The 23052-nt window shown below is 41.5% G+C and overlaps 1 protein-coding gene across 1 annotated transcript in view; it reads right to left on the reverse strand.

Moving 5' to 3' along the window:
* Positions 1-2790: 2790 nt before the first annotated feature.
* The window catches only part of LINGO2 (leucine rich repeat and Ig domain containing 2), a 354274-nt gene continuing 334012 nt past the window's right edge, over positions 2791-23052 (reverse strand). The window contains exon 2 of the mRNA XM_078676721.1: positions 2791-6820. Coding sequence (XP_078532847.1) covers positions 4956-6785 — 1830 coding nt within the window. The 5' untranslated portion in view covers positions 6786-6820 and the 3' untranslated portion in view covers positions 2791-4955. The remainder of the gene's footprint in view (positions 6821-23052) is intronic.

Genomic DNA, 23052 nt, shown 5'->3' on the forward strand with positions numbered 1-23052 from the left:
ATGTATGAATGAAGATTGAATGTTGAACAGAAAATACTAGTTTGTAAATAAGTGAGGTTTTGTGAGAAATGTATTATAATTGTCATGTACACCAGGTTTTTATATTTGTATTATACATGTAAAAAATTGTGATTGAAATAGAAGTGTTTAAAAGAAAATATAAAACAAATAAATAAGCAGAATTAAATTCAACAAACACATTGACCCAATCGTGTGTTTTCAAGCAACAAAAGTTTGAGTTTCAAATTAGCGGCATTTGCACCTTTTCCGTTCATTACATGCTTGTGGCAAGCTATGCCGGTGGGAGCCCATACCCAGTGGTCTTGTTTTCATGAGGAGGAACTGTCATGGGACTTTGCTTTGCTGTGCTGGCCTTCTAAGAAGGACTCTGTGTGCTGGGCTACTGCCCACACCCCTGCCTTGGTGCCCTCAGTGATCTCCCAGGGCTTGGTGGACTGCCCTGTGTTTTTGAAATCTTAGAGCCTGGTGAGCACTCTTAGTCCTGGTTCTTGGAGAAGCATGCAATGAGTGATTTTATTTGGCTGTCAGAGAAGCGCGTGCTGAGCGTTTTATTTGGCCTTCTTGCAGAAGCGGTGTGATAGAGTGGATCTGGGGCCTGAGGATTCCACTCCAGCTTCAAGTGGTTTCCCCTGCATTCATTGCTCCGTCGCGCCACATCCCCAGCAGGAGAGAGGGATGCGGCGAAGGGAGTTCCCTGAGAAGAAAACAGAGGAGCTCCGCTGTCATCTTGCTGTGGACGGGGCCTTGCGATGGAGGCCGTGCCCGCCTTTCACTGCCAGCAACAATAGCTCCCAGGAGAGAAGTTGCTGCCACCTCAGGTCTGGAGGGAGAGCAGATCCCCAGGGATGTGGAGACTGCCCACCTTTCGGTAGGACATAAGGTGAGTCAGGCCCTGGCGAAGCGGGCAGCGCTCCCGTTTCTGACAAAAAGGATTCGACCCGGTAGCCACAATGGGCTCTGGGTTTGGAATGTTGGGGGCATTTTCTTGGAGGACCTTTTTGCGGTCGAAGCGCCCAGTGACAGCAGCTACACCGCATGTTCATGTGCTGTTGCAAGAGATTGTTTTTAACGCGGGGACCCAGTGAGGTCTCCCAGCTGCTATTTGCAGTGTGTGGGTTCATGGTCAGTTTTACCTGGGGGGACATCTGTCCCTTGATTCATCAGTACACGGCAGAACCTCGACGGAGCCCCTGTTTCAGTTAGGGAAACTGGAATTACCATATCCCTTGCAGTAAGTACACAGAGGCTTCTGGGTTTTACGCCTTGTAAGGAAATGACCATAAAGTGATTAATAGGAGTGCAAGAGAGCTGCACCCTGTTTCTGGTATTATGGTGATCTTATTATGATTCATGTGTTTACCTCTAACCTAACTGCTTCATATTTATGACTCTGATATTGTAATGTAGGTTGTGTTTCCTCACATCGTCAGGACTTGCATTGTATGCTCAGCGGCCATGATTTATGTACGATATAACCTGCATTTCCTGCCCTAATGTGTTCTAATGTATGTCGTTTTTGCCTCACATTGTCAGGATAGTGAGCATTATTTGAGGATCCACCAGGGATGGTGTTTTTATGATGTATGCAACATATAAGTTTTTACTTTATTGCACTAACAGTGATGGGATGACAATTGCCTAGTTGGCAGAGTGATTTATGTGGTCTGGCCCATGTGTTATATACAATCTACGAGATATTTTTATATAATATTGTGTGGTGTCTCTTTTGTGATATATTTATTGTGTCACTGGTGAGTGTGTGTGTTGTGTAAATGCTGTACACATTGCCTCTGGGATAAGCCTGTCTGCTCTGCTAAGCTACCAGGGGTTAAGCCGGGGTTTTCTTTGGTGTGTAACTCCCTCACCCTGACTAGAGTGGTGGGTTCTGTCTGGATTGGTTGCAAACCGTAGCCAACGAGAATACACATTTCTAACAGCAGTTAAACTGTGAAAAACAAAACCTGGCTCTTCCTTTTTCTGCTCTGTTTTTCTAGATGGACTTTGATCAGTAGAATGGACATATGTATTGCAACATATTTATTTTTAGCACGCTTCAAGTAATTTAATTATAGGAAAGAGATGATCTCTATGTACGTAGCTCCGCAGTGTTTTTTTAAAAATCTGACTTGATTTAAAAAGATTTTAATATCTTTTGCAACAAACATCTAACTGCTTTTTGGTACGCTTAATTTCATGCAACAGATTCTACATTCACTGATCAAGTTTGCAAACATCCTTTCTCTTCTTATAAAAGACCAAAACAGCAAGGATGTATGCAATGTGTGGGAAGGGTGATGATGTGACTGTGTGGTATAAGTAATAAAGTGCCCCCTGTGGTACATTATAAGTAAGGCTCCCTGTTTTCCGTTTTTACTGATTTTTACAGATAAATATAGACAGAAAAACATTTATCTTCTTGTCTGTATTTATTTTTAAATGTGGATAAAAATTGAAATTGGGTGCTTTGTGAGTGATTCTAAAAATACTTTGCCATGACTGCCAGGCTAATAACTGTGTGGATTGATAAGGAAGGGGGTTAAAAAAGAAAGTACTTTTAGTAAAGAGTCTTAAACAGCAGCAGAAAGCTGATACCGAAATGCACATATTTTCATTGACTTATCTTCTGGGGGTGTTCATATCACTGAAACCTGGCAGGCATTCAAGCATGACTGCATATTTAATGGTTAAATAAATGTGGAGATATACCAGTTTTAGCTTTATTTTCCCCCCAAAAAAAAGACATAATAAATATGGATAAATACAGATAAGGTTGACAAAAAAATAAATATGGACAAATACAGATGGAAAGTAAAAAATATATATATACCATAAAACCGTGAGCCCTAATTATAAGGCTATTGCAATTCAAATTTGATTTCTGTGATCTCATAAAGGAACTAGGTCCTTGCCTTGTTCTGCTACATGGTCAGGGGACTCCTCTGTGACTTGCAATATCATTGTAATGGTACTTTATCCGATATACCCTTCATCACTTGACTAATCAATCCTTCATGATGAGTTGCTGCGGCAACCACACCGAAATGTCCTTGACTGTTTGCTTGGACATCTTTACATGTAACATTGTAACTACTGCCATCTTGTGAAGCCTGAGCATCAGCTCTTTTTAATACACATTTAACCAATCAAAATCACAAAACTACATCTTGCTTTATTTCTGCCATTCAAAATTGTTGCAAGATTTGGGAGGAAAAATTGGGTTAGGTGTAGGAAGACCACAAAGCACAACTCATTGTAGAACCCTCGTATTTATTCCTTGTTAGTTGAACAAATGCCACGTTTGAAAAAATGGTCCACATCCCATGAGTTTTCCCAGAATCTCATGAACTCCTTGTCACCATCAACTTAAAACAGAACATTGTATGAGAAGGACTTGGGGCTTCAGTTCTGGTTGGAGCATGGAGGTCGTTGATTTGTGGACCCTACAAGATGCATCAATGGAACACTCGATAAAGCTGGACAGATATGCGGGTCTGCACGCAACCATGGGTCAACAGCATGATCGTTACTCTGAGCCCTTTGATGAAACCCTTTAAAAACATAAACAGGAGCAGACTAAATAATCAACAAACACATACACAAAAAGGATATAGCAAAAAAACTTTTTTTCCCACCCCCTCCAGCCGTGGAAGAAAAAAAAACAAAGAACAAATGGACCGAGATAAGGGGACAAGCATGTGATGCGATTTGTTTGTTTTTTGGTCTGCACATCATTTAGAACTATGAAACATGGAAATTTAACAGCGGCTAAAAGTTCACTGGAATTGGCAGTTTAAAGGCCGACTGGCATCCGCTGTGTTTGGAATTTTTACATTAATTGCAGCGTTCACCTAATATGCATGGTTAACTCAGGAAGCTGGCATCAGAGAGGTATCCAATTCTCATCAAAAGTAAGAGTAGATTTACATTCTAAAATGCGCATCCTTAAATGATCCTTAAATGATAGGGTGTCATGTTCTCTGCTGAGAATACAAGGTCGTCATCAAATTATCATTCTCTTCAATCTACATTTTACATTAACATTGCTGAGTGGATGATGTAAAGTGAAACCCAGTTATGACATACACATTTCAATTTCATAAGAGTATCCATAGATTGCTAATGTCGGCCAAGGTCTATTAGATTGGAATCTGACGGATGAAACCAAGGAGTTTATTACAGTAAACTGGTCCAGGGTGATATCACATATAAAAAAATAATTCCGTTCTGTATCAAAACTAGGCATATGCCTTTATTAACATTAACAGTAGTTAATAGAGTCAAAGCATCTTTGCCTTAAACGTTAGTTTTTGGGTATCCTATTTCAGCCATACGGATAGTGGGGGATGTTCTCGTTTTCAGTCGTTTGTGTTTTTGAGTGGTGATTGACATCACACCGGGGTTAGAATCAGTGGATCACTAAAGCACAACTTCTCATCCGTATTGCTTTAAATGTTCACTGTGTATGTTAACAAAAAGAAAAGTTATACCAATTTTTCTGAGTCTGGAGCCAACAAGAAGCTTATGATGTGTGGCCTAAAGAAATGACTTCTATAGATACAAATTTCACTTTTGAATATGTTTTAGACAAACGTTTCTTTTTTATAGTAAATCCTACACTGTAGGTTTTCCCTCCTTAAGTTGTGGTAGAAAATGGTGCACAATTGTCCATGAACTTGAGCCAAGAGTCTTACTGAGATCCCCAGAATGCCAATATTTGCAATGCAAACAATTAGGAAACCAACTCTGCGAAAGGCCTCAGCAGCATACCAGCCCTGAGTTGTGAGGGCTCCACTGTACAACCAAGATAGTCTTTTGTGTCAAAAGCTTCATTTGACACAATGACAGCTGCCTCCACTGTGGCGCTTTAGAGTGCCAAAGTTGGTTCACCACTCCGACACAATGCCGTAGGACTAAGCATTGTTTGTGGCTGCCTGCTAAATCATTTTCATATTGAACCTCCGAGGGGCGCTAGAGACCACGTCTGCTTCCACTACAGCACCATTGTTTTTGCGGGGTACATACTCTAGGTCAATGTTGTTTTTATGTTTGCCTTTCCCTCTGCTCCATACAAAAAGGAGGAGGAAACAGAATAAGACCACACCTAGGAACGTGAAACAACCCATTGCCGTAGACACCAATATGGTCTTAAGGTCCAGGGAGAATGTCATGTTTGTATTGGTTCCATTGGAATTGGTCTCATTGGCCTCTGTCATAGACATTGGGGTTCTGTTATCATACATATACCCATCTGAAGGAGATCCTTTCACACTGAGGGAGGCTGTGAAGCTGTCATTGCCAGCGGCATTGCTGGCGATGCAAACATAGGTTCCACTATCTTGAACTTGGGCAGATCCTATTTCCAGCGAGCCATCTGAAGAGACAGTGGCCCTTCCATTTGACTTGGCAGAAACCATTCGTCTTCCAGGGGTCAACCAAGAGATGACTGGTGGTGGGTCTCCATCCGCATTACAGACCAGTTTAACAGGTTGACCTTCATCCACTTGAAGCTGCTGCGTCTCCCGCTCGCGAATCTTGGGCTTTTTGCAGGTAAAGTAAAAGGAGAGGACTGTGGTATGGAACTCTTTAAAAGAGCGTTCCTTGACGTTGTCTGGTCCGGCACACATTGGTTGCTGACCTCCAAAATACAACTGGGGATGCCTTTTAAACATCCAAAGAAGGCGACAGTCGCAGGCCAGTGGGTTGTCATCTATGCAGAGAGTTTCCAAAGCTTTGGGAGCATAGAACACAATTTCTTCTAATGTCTCCAGCTTGTTTTGGGACACATTAAGGACTCGCAAGAATCTGAGTCCTTGGAAGGCATGTGGCTCAATGGTATGCAGCTGGGCACCCACAATATGCAGCTCCTGAAGACGCACCAAATCCGCCAACATGCCTGACTCAATAGTGCTGATGGGATTGTAGGAGAGGTTGAGATGGGTAAGATAGGCCAGGTTTTTCATCGCAAGATACGGTATGGCAGACAAGTTGGTATTGGTAATTGAGAGAGATGTGAGGTTGAGCCCATAGAGGCTGTTAGCAGGCATCATATCCAGCAATGGCCAGTAATCAATTTCTAGATTCTTCAGACGGAACAATCTCTTGAAGGCAATTGTAGGTAAAGAATTGATGTTGAGATATTTGAGCTGCAAGCTGATGAGGTTGTGAAGGTGTGAGAGGGCATCTGTCGGTACAGCTGTGAGGTTGCACTTTTCCAAAGTGAGCTGTTCTAGGCTGAGTAGCCCACTAAAAGCCCTGTGGGATATGTACACAAGTTCGTTATCCCCAACTTCAAGAGACTTCAAATTGTGCAGATCCTGAAACATAAAGTCCAGCAAAATCACTATTTTATTTTCGCTGATATCAAGTCTAGTTAAGTTTGACAGACCAGTGAACACCCCAAGGGGCACTAGCTTCAGGCGATTCTTTTTCAACCGCAGGGAGCGCAGGTTGAAAAGACTGGTAAAGGCCCCAGGCTCTACATTGGCAATGATATTGTCGCTTAGGTCAATGTCCTCCAGCTGCGGGTAGGCAGTGAAGTCATCCGGGTTCACACTTTTTAGACGGTTCTTGCTGAGGTCCAGGATTCTGGTCTCGATGGGGATGCCTTCGGGGATGGAGAAGAGTCGCCTGCGGTGGCAGCTGACCGACTTGTTCTGGGCAGAGCACTCACAGCGGGCTGGGCAGCCCAGGGCTGAGGCCATGCACACCAGCACCACTGCCAAACCCAGACATGGCTGCCAGCATGACAAGGCTGTGTGAAGCATGACTCCACCGGTGTAGTCTCACTCTCTGTCACTACCTGAAATAGAACCAAAGAGAAGGCAGGTTAGATCACACTGCCCAGAAACCTCTACATCCAGAAATATTTCAGTTACATGCACAAATCTAGAAAGCATGGATTGCTATTGACTGTACTTAAAACATATCAATTCTTAGCCACTAAAATAATTGTGGTAACAAAGTAAAACAAGAACTTGATACTAAATTTAGCCAATCAGAGCTGTTGTTTTGCAAGTTGTGCACTCTCTGTGCCTTGCAGAGCAAGGCATTTTTACTGCAGTTCAGTGATCAGTAGACAATCCAGGACAAAACAATTTACAGGTAAAACATTGATTTCGGTTGTTTTTCTATTACTCTTTCAGCATGAAGAATAGGCCTAATTAAAGGATCTCTTTGTTGTTTTTCTCCGGTTAAATTAACTTACATTACGCTTGATTAGCATGGAACAAGTAAGTTCAGCTCAAATAATTCATGTTTTGCCGTTGCTAATGCACTGTTTTTTAATGGCCGAAACCATAACTTATTTTGCACAGGAATTTCAACAAATGGGAAAACAAGAAAGTAAGTTAATACGTCTGATTTACGTTCAGCAAAGCCAAATAGACTGTATTTGCTTACCACGATAATCCATTTGAATTAGCAAAACTCCTGTCAATCACTGAACAGCCTATATATGACGAAATATTTTAAAACAAGCAGTTCTATATCATTCAGTGGGGTGGCAACACCCTTACATGAGGGTTAGCCACCCAATTTTTTTCTAATGTTGGTCACTAATGTGACACCAGTGCATTCTGGCACTTGAAGTTATATTGTTTTCGCAATTTTATTTTCATTTCCCTGCAGTCTCAACCTGCTTAATTGGCCTCCAGCATCAGTGGAACAGCTCCTCGCGCTGAGAGACTTATTAAGACACCTTTAATGATGAAAAATAATGGCATGAATCTACTAGAGAGAAATATAGATACAGGCTCTGCTAAAGTCACAAATCGTTTCAAAATATAAAATGCATTAAAGAAATGAAAAGTAAAATTGTGAACTGCAATTACTACAATGCACTAAGGCCACATTAGTGATATTTACTTGATGATTTTGGCGCTGTGGTGTCTGAGTATCTACGAAGCACGACCGTTACTTTACGCATAGCGACTTATCAGGGTTGCTAACACGGAACGGTTTCGATTTTTTGATGGTAGTGTGTGCCTAGCTCAGACCCTCTTGAAATGTATGACTCTTACTCTAATGAGTCCTCATATCACGTGCTAAGGTGCCCTGTTTCCAACATATCATATTCGCTCTTAAAGATTGGACGGACTAGCAATTTCATCTATCATATTTATGGCTTGATGAAGTCTCTGTGTGAGTCGAAACACGTGTTGGCGATGTACATGCTGGGAGAATCTTTTTTGTATGAAATATGAAAACCAATAAAGGAAATTGATGAAATCTGAAGAGGACTTTCTTTGAATTCATCTTGAATCATTTGGATCCTATTTGATGCCATAATATGCGATCATATCCCTAATCTTGTCATCTATGATTGTTAGATTTTTTCATTCCGGAAGGCGTAACATTTAAGCCAAGACTAAAATTGTACTTGAATGTTAGGTGTGCTGTAATCAGAAGCCCATTCTTCAATAATCATTCAGTGGGGTGCCAACACCCTTACATGAGGGTTAGCCACCCAATATTTTTCTAATGTTGGTCACTAATGTGACACCAGTGCATTCTGGTACTTGAAGTAATATTGTTTTCGCAATTTTATTTTCATTTCCCTGCCGTCTCAACCTGCTTAATTGGCCTCCAGCATCAGTGGAACAGCTCCTCGCGCTGAGAGACTTATTAAGACACCTTTAATGATGAAAAATAATGGCATGAATCTACTAGAGAGAAATATAGATACAGGCTCTGCTAAAGTCACAAATCGTTTCAAATTATAAAATGCATTAAAGAAATGAAAAGTAAAATTGTGAACTGCAATTACTACAATGCACTAAGGCCACATTAGTGATATTTACTTGATAAATATTGTAGCCCATTTTTATTAGGGATTTGTGGGGATTTTTACGGAACAAAATGAGCTGCAAAAGACTGCAGGGCATATTTACTAGAAAATGTTGCAGCAGGGAGCTGCACCAAATTTGGCAACGCTGCTCACCAACATTTTCAAAACGCAGAGATACATCATATTTACTACAATCGGGTGCACCCCTACATTTTCCATAGTGTTGGCGCAAACATTTAGCTGCCTAGTGCCAATGCAGCCACCCTTCCACCCTTCCGTTGCAGGGAATGACTGATTGTGTGCAGGAAGGTGTACCTTCCTTCATAAACAATCCATATTGGCTATTTGTTACTTCTATGTGTGCTGCATTGTACAGCACATAGAAGTAGTAAATCAGCAGTATTCAATGATTGTTTATATGTGGAGGAAGGCCCATCTGCCTGGGTATAAACAATAATTAATGGCTTTTTGCTCGTTCTATGTGTGATGCAGAACGCAACTCACATAGAAAAAGCAAAAACGAGGAGAAATAAAAGCATTCACCTTGTGCGCCATTCTGACACCTGCTCTGGCATGGCGTTAGCTTTTGGTGCTGCCACAGATTTACACATCCTTGTGAATCTGGGGCAGCATCAAAATGCAATGATTGTTGTGGTGCAACACCCACAGCAACACCCATTGCACTCCCCTTTCAAGCAGGTAGCTGCATGAAAGGGTAGCATATTTAGAAAGAAGTGTTAACCCACAAAAAGTGGCTTAAAGCCACTTTGTAAATATGGTGCAGAGCATACCGCCACAACAACATTGATAAAAGTGATGTTCATGTGACGCAATGCGCTTGTAAATATACCCCTTACAAGGGATTTTATTTCAGGAAAATTCAATGAGTAACGGTTCTCAAAAAGTTCTTTCTAGTAAGAACATCCACCCAAGTGTCCTATGACAACAACATTGAATTCAATTCAAGAACACAATAACAAGGGAGTCTCTTAGGGGAGTATTCTACAAAAAATACATCTAGTTGAAAAATTAATTTCACCTCAAAGTTCAAATTACAAGGCATCAAACTGACATCAGGAAACCCTTTAGGGGCGACAAACCACCAATTTCCGACTCACTTTTTCTTACTGAACAAAGGTGCATAAAATGTGCTCTAAAAACAAACTCTTGAACAAAATTCAGAAACTCATATTCGGTGTTTCGTCTCTAGCAGGCAACATGCAGGTCAAATCTCCTAAACAGAGATGGGTCGCCAACTGGTAGGGCTTCAAACCCCACAACTAAAAATGACCTACACAGCAACTCAAGTGCCCTCAGATCAGTCAGTTTCAAACATGTCTAAATCCCAGTGTTCCGGTCGCCTCTAAAATTGACTCTTTATGCTTTACCTGGCTAGCTGTTAATACAGTCGTTTTAGATTCATATTTAATTGCCATATGCCCTAGAATGACTTACAATCTGCCACTGGCAAAAACATACACAACATCCAACTCCAAAACTCTCAGTAGTTTCCTGCCAGGCACAAAACTTACATTCTATGAAATTAAAATGACAAGTGAACAGAGGCACAGCTGCTGGGGTAGAGCTAAGGTAACCTCCCAAGCAGCTGTCATCCCCGGCAGTTGTGTCTATCTCCTTATACACGCTGATCTAATGTGCAGCTTTAACACTAATAGTCAGAACCACTTTCTAAACCCCCTTTAATATTCATAAATAGTAGAATGATGCTCAAATCTGGATCTTTACATTTCTACACTGCCACCCTTTTTTGAGTGCCCAAAGCATCCATCTCCCGAGCTCCTCTAATCTCCTAACTGAGCTCTGACCGAAACCTCCCATTCCGACTTCAACTTAAAGATGATTCAGATATCTTCTCCAGCATTAATGGCCCGAAAGGATGAAATGTGTTACCATCGCGCCCCTCCTGAAGCCAACCATCTCTGCAGACCTACCACAATCATTGTGGATACATGCTGAACCGAACAAATTAAGATCAGCATCACCATCCTCTACCTGTACTCGCAAGCTACATTTCCCGTGAATGTAGAAGTGTGTTTTCAGATCCCTCAAGTCATGTCATTTAATTGTGAAATGCACTGATGCCTTCAGGCAAATCCTCTGAATAAATTGGGAAAAGCATATCTTTAAAAAGTACATGGATTGCTAAAACATCCTATATGTTACAGCTAAAATTGCAGCTGAAGCTGTGGTGAGAAGGTTTTCTTTATATGCTGCCATTGAAAGCACATGGTTCAAACCTTGGTGCTACAATTCTGATTTCATAATTTATTCATATAGGAGTATGAGAGAGCATCAAATTATCAACACAAGAGATTATGCCTTTCACAGGGATGCTGCGTTTCATTTAATGACCCACTTAGGATAGAATAAAACACTTTTTTTAAATTGATGCATTTTATAACAAACTAAAACAAGAGGTGTTGGCTTGTATTTTTATGAACTGCTTCTTTTTATTATGTCTTGTTTACATTGAGTGTTGCTTTTCTGGAGGATGCACTGCATCCAAATAAAGTCTTGAATTGATTGATTGATTGATTGATTGATTGATTGATTGATTGATTGATTGATTGAAGAGGGGTTTGTGCTTTTGGCATGCTAGTCCTCCAGACGAAGAGAGTTTCAATTCCTTGGAGTCAGATTTTCAAACATTTTGCATCAGGATTGTGTCTCTTTTTTTTGACATAGACCAAAATGAAAATCCTCTGTGGTATTTACGCAGATCCGATGGAAAATCCTCTGTGGTACTTACAAAGAAACACACATAGTTATTTGTGGTACTTTGTAAAAAAAAAAAAAACACGCAGCGCAGGGGTTCCAGGGTGGTGCACGTTTCCGTGGATCCACCCATGAATTTTGATGCAAACCCATATTTACCAAGACTTGTACACATGGGTTTGAAAAAACATGTAAAAAAGAGATATTTATTTATTCCTCCTCATTAGTTACTCTTTGTATTCCACAGCACACATATAAAGAGGAAATAGCTTCAAAGGATAGATTTTGTGCAGGAAGGTATTTCTTCTTGTACAAAAACTATACTGACCTTAACACAGACACCCATGCATTACGGCTCATGGGTGCCTAAGTTAGCACAAAGCAGCCACGAGTGCACCAGCACATGGAGACAGCAGAACTGCACCATTTGTTTGAAGATACAGCGCAGTTCTGCTCATTTCCCTCCATGCAATGCAGTTCAGCAACTTCACTTGTTGAGCAGTGTCGTATGAACTCTTTGAAAATAAACCCCGTGTTGCTGTAAAGAGACAGTTCAGTCACCAAGCTTGGAGATCTAAACCCTGTGTCAAGATGAGAAATGAAGTCATCCACATTAGGTGCAAAGAGTGCCATCAGAAAGCAAGTTCCTAGTCCTGTCTGAGAGGTGCAATGGTTAATTAGAACAATGCAGCATTTTCTTGTTGCCAAGATAGCCCTTTGAGATTGGAAATGAGTGCTCAAAGTGAGAGACCCAGCTGAGTGTTAGAGCAGCACCTGAGATTACCTAATCAGTGCAGGAACATGGATTGCTTACAGGGAATCACATGATTGGGTTACTCCTTCACAAACATGATGGATACCTGTTGCACCATATTACAGGTGCTTTTCGATATAAATGCAGTTGTAATACAGCAGATGGGATACCCGTCACGTTTGTGAAAGAGAAACCTGTCCACCGAACTCAAAATCTGGCCCAAAGCCTTTGACTTCTCTGCCGGGTTACCAGAAAGGTCCTAGGGCTTTAATCTAGCATTCTTTACATGGCTAAGTTAGTAACTGCAAAAGAAAACACTCTATTTTGTATTGACTGTCCAGTTTAAAAAAAGGTTTGTCCATCCAGTCTTAGAAAAGTAAGACAAGGCTTGCAGATTTTATGTGTGAGTGTTAGAGGACTGGTTCAGCGTAATAATAATTTAAGCCTCATCTGCATAATTAAAAATGAAATATTAATCATCTAATAAAGTCTGTCAATTGGCGGAGACAGATTTTAAATAAGAGCAGCAATAGAGCAGAGTTTTGGGACACCCCACGAGCATATATAACTAAACGAGTGTTTTTAGGGCACCTTTAAGATATTGTTTTTTAAGGAACGTGTGCTCTAATTCCCCGACTAAAATGTTATCATTGATGGTGTTAAAATCCACCGACACGTCTAGAACTATAAGTGACCTGCATCATTCAAATCTGGACTCTACCTGATACCTTCCACCAAAGCAACGAGGACTGTTCCAATGTTTCAACCTGACTGAAAACCAGATTAGTTGGAGAAACAACTATATTGTTTCACAACACATGGTCTGGTAGCTGGGTTACTGGAAGAGTCTTTGATATTTTTGATGTCAATGGGTTCATTAGAATTCAAAACAAAAAGCAAATGTTACACAGGTCTCCAACCTTCTGGTCAAGACAAAACTGGAAAAATACAACTGGAAAAGGCACTAGGCTACATCATTTCTCAGAGACATGTTGGTGTACCAGTAAAAAGTGAGAGGAGACTGAACACTTTTCAGGTCCACCAGAACAATAGTATGGGAAGAACGTTTGTGTGCCAGAAGTTCTTAAAAAGAGCTATTTAATGTTGGCTGTAGGAATTCTGTGTCTTCCTACCTGACATCCCCACCCAACCTACATTCTGGAAGGTAGAAACAGTGGTAGGCCACCTGCTCTTTGTCACAGGGACACCAGTTCTGAGAAGAACTTCATTACCCCAGACTCTTTATGCTTTTTTAATGGTTTCAATGCAAAATCAATAGTTATACCTTGTTGGTGAAAAAACAGTATTAGCAATTCATATGTAGTGAATGAGCAATATTGCCCCAGACCCTTAATTGTTTTCTATGATTTTAGATGTTTGGTACCTACTCTTGGGGTAGGAGTGCAGCACAGTTAGGCTTGGCTCAAACGAGGGCTGGCAGTGGTCACTGGAACGCACTGCAGGCCTTATATTTAGGCATCGGCATGTAATGGTCAGTTCATTTGTTTGCGAAACAAAATTTGACTTTGACCATGTCTAAATTCCAATTAAGATTTCTGTTTGATGGTTTCAGCCAACAATGTGACCTGGCCTATTTGCCCAGGGTGTTCTGTAGCTCCATGTGTGCCCTGACTTGGTCATTGTGGGCTTTTTCCCTACATACTGGGCTTATATGATCGGGAATTGCATTTATATGCGCTTCTTTCAGGGAGAGTGCTTAATCGGTCTTGGCAAATTAATGACTTTATGCCAACAGTACAAGTGCACAAATGAATCTGTGCAATGTGAATCTTCAATTTTATGTCATTCTTCTTTTGGTAGTCTATTTTGTATTTTGTGCACTGTTTTTAGGACATGCACTATTTAATCTCCGTCTGGTATGGTGTGTGTAGTTTCTCAAATCCTTTTTTTAGATGTGTGCTATTGTTACATTCTCAAAATCTTTAATTCTAATCAAAAAGTTGCATTCATATGACTGTTGTAATTGTGTACATTGTGTACGCATTACTTTACTTAATTGATTGTTTTATAAAACTGCAATCTGACAAATATAAAAATACATAATACCAATAAGGATTTACATGGCAGGCCCACCTGGGTAATTTAAATGTGGTGCTCTGCCTCTGTGAGAGGGTTTTCTGTGAGTTAATGAATGACTTGAGGGTTGATCATTGCTTTGCGCTTAGAGACCCCGGGGTGATAATGCGCTATATAAATCGAAATAAATAAATAAATTGTGCTGCATCTGTACTCAAGCTACAGTGCACTCGCTGCTTCCTCCATCTCTGACACCATGCCTGCACACTTTCTTTCTTTCTGTCTGTTTGAATTCATGTTTGGACATCTGTTAGGATTTGTCCACTGGTGTGCAGTATATGCCCTTGCCCTGTCCTTCCCAAATTCATCTCCACTTGCTAAACATCCAGGACCAAGAGAGTGCATAAAGGGCCCTTTCCTTGACCGATCACATTGGTAACCTTTAGTGAGCAGACAGAAGTGAGATCAAGCTCTTATACTACCATGGCCATCTCTTTCTTCTCTAAATTGCAGGTGATCTGTCCAACAGCTTCTGAATAGAAATGGCTCCTTCTAGTGGACAACCTGGACGGCTGCACAATTGCTTAGAGCTAATTACTTGATGCTGACCAGTTAGGGTATTGTATTGTATTGTAATTGCATTTATGTAGTGCTTACTACCCCTGACGATGTGTCGAAGCGCTTTTTCGGCGAGTAGCATGCTACTCTGGGACCCATAGAGGATTGGTGTTGAATTAGTATAATGAACATGCAAGTACATTTTAAGTGGTGGATAGGTTAGTCAGTTATTTGGAATGATAGCAGAAGGATAGAGGAGGAAAAATGGTCTGTATTTATATAGCGCTTGTTACCCCTGATGGGGTGTTGAAGCACGCTATTCAGGAAGCCCATAAAGGATTAGTTATGAATTAATATGGTGAAATATGAAAGTAATTTCAGTGGTGGATATTAGTCAGTTATTTGGAGTGGGAAGGATAGCGGAGGGATAAAAGGGGAAGAAAGGTTTGCATTCATATAGCACTTGTTACCCCTGATGGATGTTGAAGCGCTTTTCTGGCGAGTAGCACGCCACTCCGGAACCCATAAAGGATTAGTGTTGAAAATTAGTATAGTAAAATATGAATTGATTTGAGTAGTGGATATGTTATTCAGTTATTTGGGTAGAGAAGGGTAGGTGGCGGGATAGTGAAGGGAAAGGGGTTTGTATTTATATAGCGCTTGCTACCCCTGATGGGGTTTTGAAGCGCAAGAAGCATGCTACTATGGAACCCATGAAGATTAGTGTTGAATTAGTATGGTGAAACATGAAAGTAATTTTAGTGGTGGATATGTTAGTCAGTTATTTCAACACCCACATTCACTTATGTGGCAGCATTATCAGTAGTGGAATTTTGTGATGCCTTCCAGGATGCTTTGGAGTGTTTGAATTGGTTGCACAATCCACATTTCAATAGTTGTCTCATTTCCACATGCCAGGCACACTGATGCAAATGAAACAACGATGCAGTGTTTCACCGTAAATTGATAAACTAGGAACAGGGGGACCCTTATAGACAAAAGGGACCAAGGGTAATAGTAAGTTATTAGAGACAGCGGTCCTTTTCAAGAACTATATATACATATAGCCACAACACTTCAATCAATATTGGGTCTGCTCGTGTCCAAATGGATGATATTTATGATTTATTTACAATGATTAAAGCATAAACTTTACATTAACATAGAGTGAGCAGGATGTGACGAGGTTTTAGGAAATCAACAGATGTCCTTACCTCAGGCATATAACTTAAATGTGAATTTTTGGTGAAAATAGGAAAATAGTCTAAAGCCATGGCTCTACTCAGAGGAAAACCAAAGGTGGTGATGGACGGAGCGTGGACAGTACAAACACTCACCCCCAGTCAACTGATCTGGGTTTCATTCATCACCGTTCTTTAGGTCACTCCGCCACCCCAGTTCAGACATGGCCATATGCAAATCAGTCTGACCCTGTGCCTCATGGGAACAGTCCAGCCCGAACTGCCAAGCCATGTCATCCCTGGACCGGAATCAAGCTTCCCAGGACCGGTTTCTGGCATTACAGCCGTCTTCAGCCGGGCTTGCTTGACTCCAGTGGCAAAGTGAGCAAGGGACTCACGTCTGAGCATACCCTGCCAACTTAGGGCGAACAAAGAAAAACCAAAGGTGGTGATGGACGGAGCATTGACAATACAAACACTCACCCCCAGTCAACTGATCTGGGTTTAATCCATCACCGTTCTTTAGCTCACTCCGCCCCCCCCAGTTCAGACATGGCCTGAAGACGGCTGTAATGCCAGAAACCGGTCCTCGGAAGCTTCTTTCCGGTCCAGGGAAGGCATTGCTTCGCAGTTCGGGCTAGACTGTTCCCATGAGGCACAGGGTCAGACTGATTTGCATATGGCCATGTCTGAACTGGGGTGGCAGAGTGGGCTAAAGAACGGTGATGGATTAAACCCAGATCAGTTGACTGGGGGTGAGTGCTTGTATTGTCAACGCTCCGTCCATCACCACCTTTGGTTTTGCTCTACTCAGAGGGTTAGCACAATATCTGAGAAAATACCTACTCGAGTGCTACAGAGCTGCCTTGATAGACGAAAGGACCATGTGCTTAAAAACACTGAGATAAAATTGAAGTACAATCTTGCAGGTCTAAAAGAAATAGCGACATAATGATCAGCTTAATGGAACAAATAATACTCGAAGATCAAGAGTATCATAAAGGTAGTGCTAGAACCTGGGACATGTGGTATACAACCTTTACCACGCAACTTTTACCACGACCTACCTTTACCACGCAACTTTTACAACGCAGGACCCTTTACCACGCATACCATTACAACGCTGGTATTTACAACGCAGGTACCTTTACAACGCATACCATTACAACGTAAGTATTGGTAAGTATATAATTTTATTTAAAATATTTTAGGTTTGGGTTTTGGGTAAATGGGTATTTTTAGGGTTCAGGGTCAGTTTTCAGTTTTTGGGTAAGTGGGTATTTTTAGGGTTTAGGGTCAGTTTTCAGTTTTTGGGTAAAGGGGTATTTTTAGGGTTCAGGGTCAGTTTTCAGTTTTTGGGTGCAGGGGTATTTTTAGGGTTCAGGGTCAGTTTTCAGTTTTTGGGGTACAGGGGTATTTTTAGGGTTCAGGGTCAGTTTTCAGTTTTTGGGGTGCAGGGGTATTTTTAGGGTTCAGGGTCAGTTTTCAGTTTTTGGGGTACAGGGGTATTTTTAGGGTTCAGGGTCAGTTTTCAATTTTTGGGGTACAGGGGTATTTTTAGGGTTCAGGGTCAGTTTTCAGTTTTTGGGGTGCAGGGGTAATTTTAGGGTTCAGGGTCAGTTTTCAGTTTTTGGGGTACAGGGGTATTTTTAGGGTTCAGGGCTGAGTTTGGGTTTTGGGGTTCAGGGGTATTTTTAGGTTTTAGGGCTGGGTTTGGGTTTTGGGGTACAGTGGTATTTTTAACATATATATTTAAAAATTAATAAATAAATATTAATATAAATAATTAAAATATTAAATATTAAAATAATAATTTATTAATTTAAAAAAATATTATTAATAATTAAATTATTTTACCATATTATTTACTTACCTATAATTACGTTGTAATGGTATGCGTTGTAATAGTACCTGCGTTGTAAATACCAGCGTTGTAATGGTCTGCGTGGTAAAGGATCCTGCGTTGTAAAAAATGCGTGGTAATGGTCTGCGTGGTAAAAGACCGCGTGGTAACGTCATATATCCGGGACATGTATCAGACCAATGCAAATAAGTTGAGCGACGGATAAAGACGTGGCTATATTCTAGGCCATACGGAGTATAGATGGATCTATCGTAGAGAAAAGAGACCAACATGCCAATGGTAAGTTACCTAATGATATTCCAATGGTGAGACCAGTAGGCCAAATGAAACGATAGTTACCTCTGTATAATTTGCTTTATAAATGTTCAGAGATATTGTGTTTATTCTGTAAAACGACCACTGGCATACATAGACCTGTAATAGGATAATCAGACATGCTAAGTATAAGCATATACAGACACTAACGGTAAATCAGGCAACAATATTGTCGCAAGATCAGAATATACCTGAATGTGAAAATTTAGAGGGTATTCAATGATATATGAAGCCTCTGCGGTAGCAGTTGCCAAGAAAGAAGATGTAATGTTGTCTTTAGAAAGAGCAGCTTTACCAGTGTGTTGCATCATATCACCTTCCACGAATGACTTCCCTAGCTCATATCTCTCTTCTGAAAGCAATGCCAACCCCTCGGCCTCCTAATTACACACGTATTTTGCATTCAACTCGAAACTACTTTCCTATCTTTCATGAAGAAAAGACTTGGACTGATTGGGATGTGAACTTTGACCCCGGGATGCCCTAATGTTGCATTTTGGCATCTTGTTAGCCAGCACAGTCACACCGGCAGCATGATCTGCAAACAGATGTTACAAATCAAGCAGACCATCGGCAAAAGGAAATGCATAATTCAATGGCAGAGTGTACGTTTAAGGCAGCTCTGGGATTCTGGGAGGCTGAACAACATAAATGAATAACCTCAAACAGCCAGGCAGGAATGTAATATTAATGCTCGCTTTGGGGTCTTGTTTGGGTATTGAAGATCCGGTGTGCCGGATGAAACCAGACCACTGCTGGAATAACTCATGCGCGCGCAGCCCGGGCCTTTGAACACCGGGGGGAGGGAGAGGGGAGTCAAATCATTAGCACTTGCAGACATGCAGCTACATTTATCTGGAGAGTTGGGGAAAATCGCATCAGCTGTTTCGAATGTTTTATTCCGCTCAGAGAAGCGTGCTGCCAGCTGCTCTGTTTGTAAATTGTGTGCTGAGGCTGTCAGTCAAGGCGGTTGGCGGAGGCACGCGGGACACTGCCTTTGAAGGGTTGTGGCCGGTGTGTTGTTGATGCAGCTCGTGAGGGGGGGGGGCTGCCCGATGACAAGATGGGTGCTGCTGGTAGTGTGCCCTGCAGAGAGTCGGGGGAGCGTTTCTGTGCAGTGAAAAAGAGAGGGGCAGACATCTGTTTGCTTCGGTTTTTTTGTCAGAGCGCCAAAGCTCCCGACGCACCAAACGACATCTTGTCAGGGCAAAGGCGGCGACATTTTGGCCCACCTGGTGACTGATAATGTTTTATGCAGGCACTGAGGCAGCGTAATACCAGTTGATATAGCCAGCTCTGGCAAAGCCACCAGGCCTGGCTTTATTAAGGTAACACTGAAGTAAACACGTGTGGAAAGATGTTGCTTACATGATTTACATGCGCATAAACTAATTAGCATATATTGACGCCAGGCCTATTCGCTTTGTCAATGCTGAGCGGAAATGTAGCAACAAAGGGCCTGTTTTCTATATAGGAAATGCAGAATTGAATGTGGCAGTGTGATGTTTTGCATTTGCCCCTGTGCAGCCCCCTTAGATACAGATGCATGATTGAGTTTACCTTTCAGATGTAAAATAGTCCTGCATGCTTTCCAGTGGAAGCAGTTTCTAGAATCTAGAGGGTGGGGTGATACAGCGAACAGCCAGTAGAATGAGGATAGAGAGAAATACTTCTCTGGCTGTAGCCAAAGCCCTCTTTGAGTATACTTTAAAGAATGTGTAACTATAGGTCAGCAAACGGCAGCACTGTCATGCTAGACCTAAACTAAGGAGTACAGGCCATTTTCCACAGACAGACCAGACCCCCTCTGATCAATTTATAAACAGTATCGACACACAGCAGATCCAATATATTAGTTACTTATTTAAAGCAATTATGACCAAGACGTTTTCTTAAAACACGATTTTTTGTAACTACAGGTGCACTGAATAGCGGTAACCATGTGCAGCTATCTCAAAATATGTTTTTGTCTGACCCTGTATCTCTTAATATGTCTGTTATTAATAGGGCCTGTTGTTTTTACAGAATCGAAGTACTAAAGAGACTTGTTATGCAGTGCCAAAATCCATTAGAAGGTCATTCGCTACTAGAAAAAGGTATAAGGTACTCTTTGTCTGATTATCCTAAAATTATTTTACTGATCCCATTACTATGCTGTCTTCCTGTGTTATGAATTGTGTACCTCAAATTTTAACTGGAATGTATTACTTATTTTCTCACCTGTGTTCTCCGCTGCCACTCTGGACTGCTCCAAGGCCTGGGTGGAAGCAGGGAATGCTGCCACGGCTTGACTTACTGCAGGGAAAGGAAATGTGAGTAATCCGAATAATACTTCTAGTATTGAATGATAAATGTTTAATTCATTTGAAGTGTTTTCTGTTGTAAGCAGCCTGATTTATAAGCATCAGCACTCTGTGCCTCCCACTCTGAGGGGTTGCACCTGTTGTAAAATAAGAAGCCTTCTCCCCTATCATTATCCCAGAAAAGTGGCAGAGTCTAGTGAACAAGTTTCAGGCAGGTAATGGAATTTGTGTGGTAAAGACTTGCTTGCATTGATTATTAAGAAAATGGGTTTTGCTAAGAAGAGTATTAGTAAAGGAGACAGCCTGAACTGAATTATCAGCTTATTCCAGAACTTCAGGACCACAGCAGAGAAGGTGAGATTGAGAGCTTTTCTTTTCCGAGCCCAATATTTCAAGTCATAGGTCCTGTTTGCTATGAAGTGTATGTAAACCTCCAAAGATTACAAGTTAAGTATCCTGTTATGTTATAGTGAAGTGTTTGTAAGGCAGGTCATCTTAAAGGTAGAATGGTCTCCTGCATGTAGGCAATGAGCAGCGACTGAGATCTGAGGCCTGTGGCCATAATGGCTGGTTCATAAAACCATGCTCTGCCGCCACAGAGGGTAGAAGTGCAGTTACCTATTCATGCTGGCGAACTCGTTATCTTAGTGAATAAAGTGTTCCAGCTGTATTACAGAATTGCTGGTCATGCCCTTACTTTAATATATAGAGTGTCTGGCGGCTCATCCGGGGCATCTCCTTGTCATGGTACAGACTTGTTCCAAGGTTAATACACCCAAAATACTTGTACTGGAATATGCAACTTTTTAAACATCCCAAAGGCAGACAAATATCACTCCACGTAGGCTCTCCCTTTACATTATACCTGGATGGGAATGAAAATCTGGCTTCTTGTGCATTCATTGCAAACAGATCCTGTTCAAGCACAGAATGTAAAGAGAAATGCTGCATTAATGCTGGTCTTGTGTTTGTTTTATATTTTTGTCCTACAAAAACATCCTATACCACTCAATTCACATCATAGCGCTTCGTCCTGATGTGTGACAAAAGTACAATCCTAAAAAAGAAATCAATATAGAAAGCATACACAATAACCAGCGCTTAAATTGTAAGATAAGTGTCAGTGGGCAAAGTTTTGCTCAGAGGTCCATGGCTGGTGCTGCTGAATGTCGGGATGCCGAATTTGAAGGTCGTGTAGTCTGTATTCCACCTCATGTCTCTTTTATGCACCACCAGACACTCCCTTCCCCTTCATCTCACTCTTCTAATTTATTTTTCATTCTTGCTTTATTTCTTTGTCACTGTTTTTCCATCTTAATTTTCTTGCATCTTTTGGTTTTTCTCTCTTTTCTTTGGGTCAATGGCCGATGAAGAGAAATTTATGGAGGTCCCCAAAATTGAGTGCCGGTGGTCCGCAAATGCAATGACTGGCTTAAATTAAGCACCAACTATAACATGAATATACACATCAACATAAAACCAGGTTGTTACAGGTAAACAGGACAATACTGGTAACTGTAGCTGAAAAAGATATTTTTTAAACAAGCATCAATTCTGCCCTTGAAGGACTGACTGCAAAGTAGGTGAATCTTTAACCTTGTCTTGTAAATCGCTAATTGTTTCAGGTGAGAAATTGGGTTGTTGGTTGGCTGGGGTGTGAGCCCTGGTCAAGCAGCAACCTTAATCCTTGTCAGGGTGAGGCACCAGCCAACCCTAAATTAACCTGTGCTCAACTCTCTGGAAGTTTGGCACAGAGTAGTCAGACTTAATTTAGAGGAAATGTGTAAAGTATTTGTGCAATACTTCATACAGTAATAGAGTGAAAAACACCACAATAAAAGGATCCCATACCAAGTTAGTCAAATAGAGCACAATGTAATAAATAAAACAAGTCTAAAATAATAAACATTCAACCAGTAGAACCGTTATTAATTAAAAAAAAAACATTATGGTAAAATAGCACCTACAAGCACAATGTGCAAACCGCGGCTATCAGGTCATGCTGGACTGTGTCAAATTCACGTTTTCAGGCCAACTGCGGTGAAGCGCAGGCCAGATACAGTCACCAGGTTACCCAACTGAAGATTACTTTCTAAAAGTCCATACCAAGAGCCCTGTTTAAGTTGGAGGGGGTACGAGAAGTAGGGAGACCCTCGTGGGAGGCTGTCGGCATAGCACGAAGAGCCAGCTGACATCACGGGCAGGCATTGCTGGAGCTTCGCATTGGTGGTCCCATCTAGCAGTCGATGCTGTAGGGCAAAGAGGGGGTTGCCGGAAGCTTCAAGTTGAATCGCGTGCAAGCGGCGTGGTCTCGGTGTGAATGGGCCAATTCATGGTTGTAAAAAGTCCAAAATCTTGAATGCAGCTCCATTGAGCCACACAAAGGGTCCAGGACCTGAGGGGTACCACCTGGGGGTCAGAAACTCGCTGCACCTGGGTCCAGGGGCTTCTGCGGGACCTTGGAGGGCCCGTTATGTCCCTGGGGCTCAGATCAGCAA

This window comes from Lissotriton helveticus, chromosome 2_1 (genome assembly GCF_964261635.1).
Source record: "Lissotriton helveticus chromosome 2_1, aLisHel1.1, whole genome shotgun sequence".
NCBI classification, from domain to species: domain Eukaryota; kingdom Metazoa; phylum Chordata; class Amphibia; order Caudata; family Salamandridae; genus Lissotriton; species Lissotriton helveticus.